Genomic DNA, 12,853 nt, shown 5'->3' with positions numbered 1-12,853 from the left:
GATGGCAGTCTGATTTTGAGGTAACCAGTTGAGACATGTTAATCATCACTATGACTAATAGAGCCAGGCAATAGAAGACAAAATAATGCCTTAAAGGGAGAGTTTGGAGAAGCCAATGTGATATAATGTGTGTGAAGTGTGGGTTGCTCCTAGACATACAGACCATGGCACTTGAAACCTGCCAAATTTATTCTCAATGGTCTATTCATGGCAGATTCCTTATGTAGGAGATTGTTAAATGTCCCTGCCGTCCCACCTCTTCAGCAAGTATTCAGTGGCTTATTATGAAAGTCTTGGGTTGTTCTCAGTGTGTGGCTTTATGCTCTTAGGAAGGTACAGTAAGGAATGTAATTGAGACATTGGACCTACGTTGGGAAAGTTTGTGACAATCCTTTGAATTCATTCCCACAAAATTTATTCCTCAAACTTTTACTAAGGCAGAATATTCCCTTCCCTACCCCCTGCCCCATTCCCTCCCAAAACTGCCAAAATGGTGAAGTTTTAACTCTTGTGTTGTTAAAATGTGCTGGATTTCTTTTCATCATTTGAAATTTTCTTACTCTTTCCATACTTTGTGTTCACATATGTCATGCTGCCTGCAGAGCTCAAAAAGGTGATGCCAATATATTACCTCTGTTCTTATTGATTTTCTGTCTCTTGTTTTAGATCTATATTTACTAGTGTCACAATTGCTTGGATGACACAGTGTCTTGTGCTCTGAGTTCATTCCCATGCCACAATTCCACAATTTCATCAGAAAGAGTTTAATATGTTAAGTAGATCAGATCCTGATTTCTGTCACAGTGTGCACCAGCAGATAGGTCTGTCACCACTAGACAGGCTGGGCTAAATTTTCTGATTGCATACCTTGGTTAAATGTTGGACAAATGGAGAGGGACAAAAAGGCCCTGTACAAGGTGAATAACCATATTTGCCATATTATATTTTCATCACTCAACTGCAAGGGAGAAGAGAGACCTGTGACATCATCATATTAAAGTACTGAGAGTTTATGAAGGACATCAAGAATATTCTGAGGTAGAGATATTTTCCATCTTCCATATCCCACAGACATAGTAGATCTGCTGGATGATTTTTTTGAAGTTGTTACCTGGGAGATAGAGATCAGAAAGTATCTATAGAATAAAGGTGTCTAACTGAAAAATGGTGTTAGAACATCCTGCTGTGGTGGTATTAATAGTATGGAAGACTGAGCTTCAAAAATGGAAGATGCCAACAGCATTATTCATCCATTTCCTTGAAAGAAGCTGTTTGGTGTTTAAGTTCTCTCTTCCCCTTACAGTTTTGAAGAAGTTTAGGGAAAAGGAATGTCTTTCATGGGCTAGTGGTAGCTCAGTTTCCATCATAAGGTGGTGATGTTCATTTGAAAAAATTGATTTGAAGCCAAAATTTAAGAAATAGAGGTTCTGGATTTATGCTTCTTAAAAGGTCAGACACTTTCTCAGAGCTTTGTGTTGTACTAATTGTAGATAATTCCAAGGACCAGAAAAAGATTTGATTTTGCTTTTAAAAAAATTGTTCTAATTTCCATTTCTGATTTTTTTTAAGTGGAAAAGGCTCTGGAGATACAGTCCTTATGTAGTTTAGGACAAGTCCTGAGGAAAAGGAACCTTAATCCATCTTGTGGATTCTTTTGTGGAATACTGTTCTTTACCAAGCCTGCCTATAGGTACTATATTAACTTGAAAATTCTGAATTAATTTAAATGTAAGTACATATTTACACATGAAAGCATCATAATTAAATTTTAAATTGCAACATTTTGAAGGCATCACTTTCATACATCAGTACCAATTTACATGTGCAAACCAATGTCATCTTCTTTACATGTCCTCAAAGGCACTTTCAGGACTGTCCCTTTGCATGACTTAGGCTGGATACAGAATGTAAGGCACACTCTGTATTTATGAAAGTGGTTCTTTGGGAATTATAGCTGTATTAACTCTGCAATTAGGTAAAAAGTACTGTAGAAAGAACTCACATTTAATTTGAAAATATCACTTAAATTCAGCTTTTCTCTTAAATAATTATATTTCTGATGCCAATATGATTAGTCAGTAAAATTAGGATGAAATATTTCAAATAAATTACTGTTATTTAGCAGTACAGTTTCCCATTGTGTCCATATCACACACCCCCCCCAAAAGACCCTGGAATTCTACAATTTCCAGGACACCAAGGTAAATCTTCCTTTGTCATCAGTGATGTGTCATTCAGGTGACTGATGGACAGCTCTGTCTCAAACAGGAGAGAGGGATCTTTTCTATTTATAACTGAAGCACACTAAATGGCTGGTGTAGCAGACGCAGGATAAAAAGTAAATTTATGGAAAGGGGACAGAGAGATCAGAAATTTCAGCTTGTGGCTGATATGGTAATAGGGTGTTCTCATCCAAGGGAGTAGAGAGGAGCAGCTTGTGAGTGGAAGGAAGAGGATTTCAGAATTGATAACTCTTCAGGATGTGATATAAAATATAAGATTAAAAGTGTATGGCTTAAAATGCTGATATGCTAAGAAAGATTTTATAACATTTTTTAAAATTGCACAATAAACTAAGAGATCAGGCAAAGGAGAAATCGTTTATTTGCATCACTGAAGAGAAGTAGGACAAGGCACCAGACTGATTTGATTACAAAAGGATATTCAGCTCAGGAAGAAAACCCAATGATTTTGTTATATCATACAAGCTGGAATGAGGTTTGGAAGGGAAGTTTGAGGTTTTAATCTGAAATGTTTGTTAAAGGTTCAAGTTTAATTTTCGTGTAAAATGTAATTTAGTAGTCCTGTGTTTTAAATACAGAACTGTTTGTTTAAACTACATTTGTCTGTTCACAAATGTAATTACTGTGGATAAATACTATTTGAAGAAATTGACTTGTTAAGGAATGGATATAGAAATATGCTTTATTTTTGTTTTTGTTGTTCCTCCAGCTCAGAGTAACTACATGAAACAGGAATTACACAGCTTTCTATGTTTCCAGTGATTCCATAGTAAAACCAAAAATTACAAAAGAATTGGGGAAAGTTCTAATAATTTAAAATCAGGAAAATCTTTTACAGTGGTGCTAACTGAATATGCAGCAGGGAACATGTGGAAGATGCTCTAACCATTAGTGACAGATGCTTGACCCTAACTAGTCAGGGTGAAAGCCTCCTGAGCAAAGGACAGACTAAAAGAAAGGTGGTGGAGATTAAATATTGAAGTAGATGCATTTTTATATTCAGAAGATTTGTGCTTGCTCCTCTCTAGTGGTGATTTCCATCTGATGCACTGACTACAATTTGTTTTGTTTATCCCATGAGATCTGACAAGATCATGACCTGATGGCTGCATAAAGCAGGCTGAGGATTTTTATTTGTCATCGAAGGCCCAGGGTGAGGAGATAAGAGATCCAAGCCTGAAGTCAAATGGAGTTTATCTCACAGGACATCAAAGTGCAGTGCTCAGGCCCTAAGAAAGGACTTAAAATGCATTAAAAGTGTCAATGGAAGTTTAGAAAAGTAGAGAGAAAAGGAAAAATGCATACATTTTTTTCTGCCTGGTTTTGAAATGTGTGCAGAAAACAGAACCAGACAAATATAACCTTGCTCTGTGAATGGAGAAGGAGCCATCTCTGAGTTTCAACCTGAGTATATTGAGTTTATCTCCATTGCCCCTGGTCCTTGAGCCTTTCCCAGCACCTGCTCTCTGGTAAAATAAACTCTGAAAATCTCTAACAAGAAAAGATGAAAGAAATCCCCAAACTCCTGACTTTCTGCTCTGTACACTGGAAGATGAATTTCTAATGCTACACCTAACTTCAACCAAGTTGGTTTTTGGATTTGAATGCTGAGATAGAACTAAAAGAAATTCCAAAAGCATTTGCTGTTATTTTGCTATGTTGGTATTTTATTTGTTTCAGGGAGAAGCTTTATCATTTTGGAAGTGACTTCGAAATATTCTTGAGAGTAGGAAATAGCTTCTTTCTTGTGGGTTGTCTTGAGAAGAAATTTGGAATAAAATTAGTCTATTATTACTTGGGAATGAGGATAGTTGCAATAAATTGGCCTTGATGTAGCCTGTTAAAATGCATTATATGGGTAAAGACATGAGCAGGGACTCACCTTTAAAATCACTATTTAATATCAGGTTTTCAGCTAAGTGAGGATAAAGGCCTGAGTTTTATGTTTTAAGCAATGCAAGTGGGCAGCAATCAACAATTCAGCTTTGTTTTCATTGAGTCAAAGTTGGCAGAACATCAAAGTTTATACAACTTCAAGGCTTAATGCTAAGTGGAAATTGCAGAAACTTTCAGTCAAGGTTTCAGCTGCAAAAATAAAAAAGATGCTCCTTTAGCAGAGAATTGCCAGGTTCATACCATGCATTAAGAAAACTGTTTCCATGAAAATATTTTAAAATTTTTAGGGAAATACCAAATGTTGTGCAAATAATATTATCATTGAAAATATCTAAATGCCTGTAACATCATTGAAAAATAGATACAAGGTATTCCCTCCCAAACATGATAGCTGTTTGCCAGAAAAGTAATCTGTAAGTACTGTAGCTTGTTTAGGGTCTCCAGAAAAAGTATTTGATTTTTTCAAAACTGAGAAAAAATGAAAGAGAAATTAATCTAAACATTCAAATGCGTAGAAAGCAGAAAAAAGAAATCAAGAATTTATAGCATAGATAAAGGTTTTAATAGCACAAAATACTTGAAGTCAAAACTAAAAAGAAAGTGACTTGACCTGAAAGCTTTGCTTTTGAGAAATATCAGAAATTAGAGTATTTTTTAAGCAAATTGAAGAAAATAAATGCATTTTTATATGAAAGGAAGAAGAGAGAAGGGAAGTAGACTATAAGTTTTATATTAAAGCAGTTATGAAGAACAGAAATGTGATTCAGGAAAGTTATGAATACAGAGGAGAAATGTGTGAGAGAAAAAGCAGGCTCTAAGTGTATGGAAAAATAATTTGGTTGCAGTATATATGAATTGCTGGAGGGCCTAATATTGTAATGAGAAGCAGGGTACTGTGTAAACTACATTTCCCTTATTCACACAGCTGCTGATTTTGTCAAATAATTCAAATAGTGTCGTGTGTTGTTGTTTCCCTCTCTTGTTGGGATGCTTAATAATTTTTTTTGGAATATATAAACAAACTCACATCTGTAATTTCTGAATTTGTGCAGGAGACCTGTCTAAAAATTGGCAACACATTCTCTGACTTTTCATTTCTTCATATCCCAAGCTGACTTAAGCAAGGGGTCACATGCTGTTTTGCACCACCACAATTTAATAAATGAGGTCCTTTTGAATTCACAGACTTGCAGAATTGCAGAGTGGTTTAGGTTGGAAGGAACCTTAAAAGTTGTCTAGCTCTAACCCCACTACCATTGACAGGGACACCTTTCATTAAACCACAATTTTTGGGCAGACACTCTCTTGCAAAGGTGATTTGTCACTTTCTTCTTTATCAGTCTGAAACTTTTTTGCTGAAACCTCAATTTGGAAGAGTCTCTCTGACCATTCCCCTCCAAACAGGCTCTAGAGCTTAGGAAGTCCCTGAACTCCACTGCAATGAACACTACTGCAGAGAATTCATTTAGATTTTCTGCCGCAGCCTTATCTTCCTTGAGCATTCCTTTTCCACCCTGATCATCTATCAGCCCTTCTGAGTTTGTCAGGCTACCAGCTTCAGATGTGTTTGAAAAGGTTGTGCTACTGCTTTTTTAAATCCCTAGCAAGCTGTCACTTGAGGGTGGAGGTTATTTTGGTATGAGTATTCTTGGAGGTTTCAGGAGAGGGTGGCAACCTTGTTAATTTTCTGTTTAAATAGCAGCTTATGCTCTTTTCTGTTTTCCTTGACCCTACAGAATTCATTCATTAATGTGTTGTTGTACTTTAATAAATCCCTTTGTCCTGCAGTTTAATCACAGATCCTTGGTAAACGGAACTTTACTGTTGATGTTTTCCTCTTTTGTTTCCTACCTGAATTTCAGAACTTTTCCTACAGTTTGACTTCATTCTTGAAGAACATGATGTCCCAAGCTATGGGTACTCTTTGATTTTCTTTTGGTCTTTAATTAAGAATATTTATTTCAGCTTCCAAGGTAATATGTTCTGTTTTAGTAAAGGTGATCCTCCCTTCTTGCACAAGTTACCTCTCTTCTGTGTATTGTTTTTTTGGATTTTTTTACCTTTTGTAATTTGCAGGAATATTCTTGAGCCTCTTAAAATCAGGGTTCTGTACATGCCAGAATCCTTTAATGGACATTCAGAAGATCTCTTTAGCTCAATGATGCTAATTTTCAGATTGTAAAACACTGAGACCATTCCAGACAGTGTAAGCCCGGAATTTTCTGGTATTAAACAGTAAATTTTATGCATATCAAATTAGCCCAAAGAAAATAAGTAAGTTAATATAAAATGTATTTGGTGAAAATGGTAAGAAAATAATGCAAATAAATCCTGTCAGAAACCATTTTATTGGAAACAAGGTTTGGAAATAAATTCATATATGTGGAACAAGGAACTGCACCAAGGAAAATGGTGACTCTGAGATGAGCTGAAGAGAAAACCAGTAGGAGCTCCCAAGACTAATGCTGTGGTAAAACAGGAGTGCTGATGCAGCTCTCTAGGGTATAATTCAGGAAAGTATGAGTAGGAGGATTAAGGCTATTTTCATCTCATACAATACACTGACAAACAGGAATAGTGCAAGTAGTTCTTGGGTATGCATTATTAAAAGGTGCTAAACAAGTCTTTACACATGAAAAAATCCTACCACATGAAATATTTGTGCTGTGAAAATCAGGCCTTATGGTAGAGATTTCAGGCTTAATTTGTTTCATTTACCTGAACGAGATTGATGAGATAATTTTATTAACATTCACAACTGTGTGCTAAAACCAGAAAAGTACTAGAAAAAAAATATTGCGTAAGAGGAACTAATTTTTATCTCCTGATATAAAATTGCAAAAGTACTGTCAGTTTGCTATGAAGTTTTAGTTACACATCAAAGATATTTAAAACCCAGAAACAATGTGATAGTCTAGGAAGCTAATTTACCAAAGTGCTATTTCCATTCAATTTGTGTATATATTAATTTGTTACTATTTGAATCCTGACAAGCAGGGATTAGATAATGCAGTTTATTGACAGTGATTAAATCAGTTCATGATTTGCATTGTCTCAGTATGAACAGTGACTGGCATTTCTGTAAAAGTTCAAAGTTCTCATTGATTTGAAAGCTGCTAGGACTGATCATCTCATAGGATAATTTGTAAGGCATTTTTGTTTTTCTAACATTTCTACAGATTGCAAAGTGTGGTTCTCCTTGAAGATTTACAGCACACCTGCAGCAGCAGAAAGGACAATAGAGGTGGAGTGCAGAGCTCTGGTAAGATTACTTTAAATGTCCAATTTTGTTCTACTGCATTAGAAGAAAAAGCTAATTTTTATTGCTGTTCTGGCTGCTATCACAGACGATTAATCAATTTTATTAAGTGACCACACAATCATATTTTGAGTAATAAAATTCAATGCTTATCAAGATCTCATTTAAGCTCAGGGATATGAACTAAAATAAATGCTTGAATAAAAGTAACTTCTTTAACCTGTTTGAAAAATTACACTTTTATTCTGCTGACATCTGCTTTTAGTTCTGGATCTCCAATAAGCCTGAATTTATCTGTTGTCCACAAGAGAATATGGCTCTTTTGGTACTGTGGTTCTTCATGCAGGCCAAATTATTATTGTCACTTAAATTTCTTCAATCATTGGGATGTATTTAATCATGTTTGTACTACTAGATGAATACATACTGTCATACTAGAAGAACAATTGCATAATATTAAATAAGTATGCTTTAAGTCACTTAACTATGTAAAGATATTTTTAGTATGTTTGCTTAATAAATAGTGCTTTTGTTCCCCACTGATTTGTAATTTTATTTGTCTTTGAATTATCATTTATAAGATATTTGTTTTCAGAGCTAGTATTTTTCCTAACTTCTGTAAATGGATTTTTGCTTTATCATCTAGACATCCTGCTCTCTGCATGCATTGTAACAATGGGTGGTGGTAACATCATATGAGTAGAAATCACTGGTATGGTATTTTTCTACAGGAACATTTTTAAAAATAAAAATACATGATGGAAGTGCTAGGGGAATACTTTTCCATTCACAGATGCTGGGAAGGGAGAAGAGTCTCCTCAGTTGATTTTACCTGTGTTCAAATGGGGGTAAACAAATCCAAACCAGTAAGCACTTCCGAAAATATTTAAATATCATTGTTATGACTTCAGGTTTGCTCCTCTTTCCTTGAAGTTCAGTGTCCTGACTGTGAACTCCTGTAGGGAAGTGAAACAGATAATGATGTTTTCAAAGCTTTGGTGTTGGATGAGTATGCAGGGAGGTGTCTGGTGCCGGTAAGAAACATAAAAGCTAGACTAAAAGAGTTTATGATTTGAGACCTTGAAAGAGTAGTGTAGGTTTTTGTCCCACAGGATCATGCATTGCCTTGTATCATTTTCTGATCTGAAAATTCTCTGAAGTGGTAAAAGGGAAAGCTAGATTTGAAGTACACGATTGATTTCTATTGTATGAGAAATTCTCAAGGTGCATTTGAACTCTGCCTATAAATTTTAATCAAATTCAATGTGAAAACTTGAAAAAAACCACATTGAAGTACAAAATACTTCTGCGAAGTTCGGGGCACTGAAATTATTGACCTTAAAATTTGGATAATTCCTTTAAAGGAAGATGAAGGAGGTAAAGAAGTAGCTATGCCTCTTCTTCAGATCTCTATGGAAAATGTAGTAGATATTTTTATTGAAGAATTTGGAAGATGACATGAATATTTCTGATATAGCAAATAATAACATTTGGTTACTGTTAAGAAATTGTGATTGCTGAATTTACTGGTTACACGGCAGGCACTTAATTTTGCAGTGTGAGAGCTTTCTGTCTCTGATGTAAGGGAATGGGATTATTCTAGCTAAAGTCTCAGTAGAACTGTCAGTGTGACACCAGGAAAGAGAACCAATTGCAGTCCTTGACTATTGAAGAATGGTCAGACATGAACAGAAAGCAAATAATGCCTGTGGCACTGTTATTAGAATGTGCACGTCTGGTGTTCTTGAAGGTTAAAAATTATTTTGAAATACTGGAAGAAAATCAAAGGAATCTCCTAGAAGCATGGGGGACTGGAAAAGCAAGCCTTGTCACATGAATGTTAAACAGCTCTATCAACTTAATTTGCCAAAGAAAAAATGCAGAAGAAGTGTGATCATTCACTAAAAAAATATGTAGCGATGATGTCTCAGTTTTTGCTGACCAACATGCATCAAGAGTTAACGGCCAAAAATTTACATCTGAAAATTATTTAATCTTGCATGGAATGTCCCAGTAATGAGAATAATAAAACATTGGAAGATCTTACTATTGAAAAACATAGAGTCTTGTGAAGGTGAGAACCTGAAATTGCTTGAAAAACTGATAAATATTTACAAAGCATAGATACGTGGTACATCTGCTACATCAGTCTGTCAGATTTAATGAATACATTAATCTTCTTTTGACCTTTGAGTCTTCTTCCTTCCTGGCTCTTGGAACAAAGATTAGCAACATCTAATTTAAAATACTAATAACACTGCTTTTGTATGGTAGTTATAGATGAATCTCATCATCAAATGAAATACAAATTTATCCTCAACACGTCAGAAGTACTGTTCTGTCTCACACAAATGATCAGACTTCTGAAACATCCAAAATTGGCTACAGCAGAGGTAAAGTTGGCAGGATGGAGATGTTAGATGAGCCAGGTATAGCGTCTTGCTGTTCTTGATGGTGGCCACGGTGACCAGCAGCCTGGAGCAGCCCAGGAGCAGTGCACAGTGTGGGATCATCTTGGCACATGTCCTGTTAGTCAGTGAGTATATTTGCTTGCAGATTCCAGTTTTGTGTTTGAGGTTTGGAAATGCTTTAGGTTGACTCAGCCTTTTGTGCTTCATACCTGGGCATCTGTCTGAAACGCAATGCCTGTGGCAGGGTGACAGCTCCCACCACATGGAAAGGGAAGGTGAGAGGTGTCAGGATTCTGGCTGAGTTTCTCACTCTGTGCAAGTTCTGACCCTGATGGATGGTCTGAGGCACTGGCCATCAGCTGGTGCTGCTCCTGTGTTGAAGAATGCAGAGAATTCTGAAGAAACAAGAAGTTCTACCTGCCAGCACCATACAGTTGTCTGTAGCTCACATCTTGGTGTAAGCATAGAGTTCTCTTCTGTTTTTAGTGAATAAAATCACATAAAAAGAAATAGCCCAATTAAGTCTGTGCTACCCCCACCCCAAACTCATGCATTGTGTCACCATTCTCTTTAATTTGCTCAGAATTTTCTGTGCTAAGTATTATTGCACGTTCCATCTTTTGCACAGTGCTTAATTCTGATTAGATTAGTGATCTTGAGTTGGAACAACTCAGGGTTTTCCAGTTACATTTACCTTTAGTTTGCTTTGTTACTTCCATGTCTTAACATCCTTAAGGTGAAAAATTTCAATATCAAAGCGTAACTGGAGATATGTATCTGAAAGGCTTAGAGATAATTTGGTTTAACTCAAGTTCTTAATAAAATATTTAAAGTTTGCATTTTTACGTTGTTGAGACCCATCTCACTGCATATCATTTTGGGATGTGTTTTTTCTCTCAATCTAAAATTCAAAGTGGAGATTGATTAGTTAAATGAATCAAGCACAATTTTATGCTGCCCAAGTTTGGTAAAATTCTTTTGACCTGTTACAGCTGAAATAATTTAAGCTTGTACTTTGCTATTAACCAGATTATGATTAAGGTGTTTATGGAAACAAAAATATTGAGTAAGTCAATTTTGAAAGCCATAAGCCATATTGCAAAAGTCATTAATTTTAACCTCTAGGATAATTTCAATTATTTTAATCATGATATATCAGTAAAATAAATACCCTTGTTTGAATACAAGAAGTTGTCTAACTGGAAATTTAGTCAAATCCTATTGTAGTCCTTACTCTTCAGTAGATAGTAGGGGTTTCTGGTTGGGCACTGAACAGGCTCCCCGGGGCAGTGGTCACAGCACCAGCCTGGCAGAGCTCAAGAAATGCTGGGACAAAACTCTCAGGCACATGGGTGACTCTTGGGGTGTCCTGTGCAGGGCCAGGAATTGAACTCAATGTTCCTCAAGGGTCCCTTCCAACTCAGCATATCCTATGGTGCCATAAAATGGATTTTAGTGAAGACCTAATAATTGACCCATAAATTAAAGGAAGTAAAGGAAATAGCTGTTTTAATTTAAAATAGAATAGTTCCTTCCTAATTTTTACATAGAAGCACAGTAGTTCCCCAGTTTGAGGCACACCTATCTCTAAATCGAATTAGATTTAATTTTTTTGGTGCATGTGGTTAATAGAATGCCACCACAAGTTGCTTGGTATAATACAATGCTTTAAAGGTCAATACAGTGGTTGAATAAGAAAAATAAGGTACAATAATTTCATGACTATAAGGCGCACCAGATTATAAGGCGCAGTTCTGGGTGTCGGCAAATTTCCAAACTTTGTCCATATATAAGGTGCTGTCCTGGTTTAGAGGACAGTATTGCCAGGAAAAAGGGCAAGAGCTTTTTTCAAAATGGAGAGTGAAAATCCCCTCCCTCCCAGTTTACTATAATTTGGAAATTAAGGGGCTCTCAGGCAAAAAAAGTATGGGTTTAGGAATAACAGTTCTTTACTGATATATCTACAAGACAAACAAGAACAACATCAGCTATGAAAAATCAGTGACAAAACAGAACGAAACTCAGTCTCAGTCCTTTTTCCAGTCAGATGCTCTTCTCCTCCTCACAGTTCTGGTGGAGCGGGGCGGCCTCAGTCGCAGCAGCTGCTGGAGCAGGCAGGCGAGGCAGCAGGGCGGTCCCAGGTGGGAGAAGGGTGAAGGAAAAAACTCCGCTCACCATTTGCGTCCCAGTTCTCAGTGCTGTTCTCAGAAGCAGGAAGCTTTAGCAGTGCCAGAGTGCAGGGCCCGGTCCCTCTGCGGAGAAAAAGAACCTCTCTCCTCCGCATTCGGGACAGCGAGAGCGAGTGTCCCCTTGGAAGGACAAAGCAACTCACGGCCATCCATCCCCACCCCTCTCTTTGTCTTGAGCAATTAGAAGCCAAGGGAGTTGCCCGACCAGGTTTCTTAACATGATAATGGGAAAAAATTCTCCACTGAGGGAAAGAGTAAAAACTCCCCCAAGCCCCAACAGGCACACGGGACTACAAGGCGCAGGTTTTTTTTGCAGTGAGGATCCGCGTGCAACAAAGTAACAAATTAGTAACGGAATTGCGCGATCGCAGGGTTTACTGGCAGGTGCTCAATTTGTAAACATTGGTGTAGCCTTTAAACGCAGCCCCAGGCACCCTCCCTGTCCCACGGGCCCCAGCACTCCCACCCGCCCCTGGCGCCGGCTGGTGCGGCTCTCACGGCTGCTGCGCCTCGCGGCTCACACTTCTGGGTTGGCAATTTCCGAACTTTGTCCATATATAAGGCACACTGGATTATAAAGTGCACTTCTGGGTTACGATCAAAATTTTAATCAAAAGGGTGCGCCTTATAGTAGTGAAATTACTGTAATCTCAATTTCAATCTCTGTGTTCATTTTTTCTATGAGAAAAATTATAGTAAAAAAGAAAAAATGACCACAGACTTGGCTCTTAATAGTGCTAGTACTGTTTAATAGTATAATGTTTGAGACAGAGAAGCAGTTTCACTTCTTATTTTTTCTCCCTACTTATTAGTACTCATGGTATCTCCTGTGTTGGATAAATGCTTAATGCCATT

The 12,853-nt window shown here is 37.0% G+C and overlaps 1 protein-coding gene across 1 annotated transcript in view; it reads left to right on the top strand.

Moving 5' to 3' along the window:
- CFAP47 (cilia and flagella associated protein 47) overlaps nucleotides 1-12,853 on the top strand; it is a 266,976-nt gene that overhangs the window by 154,552 nt on the left and 99,571 nt on the right. The window contains exon 51 of the mRNA XM_033053233.1: nucleotides 7,319-7,401. Within this exon, the coding sequence (XP_032909124.1) occupies nucleotides 7,319-7,401 (83 nt within the window). The remainder of the gene's footprint in view (nucleotides 1-7,318; nucleotides 7,402-12,853) is intronic.

The sequence above is a fragment of the Catharus ustulatus genome, chromosome 2 (genome assembly GCF_009819885.2).
Source record: "Catharus ustulatus isolate bCatUst1 chromosome 2, bCatUst1.pri.v2, whole genome shotgun sequence".
In the NCBI taxonomy this organism is placed as follows: Eukaryota; Metazoa; Chordata; class Aves; order Passeriformes; family Turdidae; genus Catharus; species Catharus ustulatus.
The sequence above is the reverse complement of the archived record's forward strand: the minus strand, read 5'-3'. Positions and strand labels throughout refer to the sequence as shown.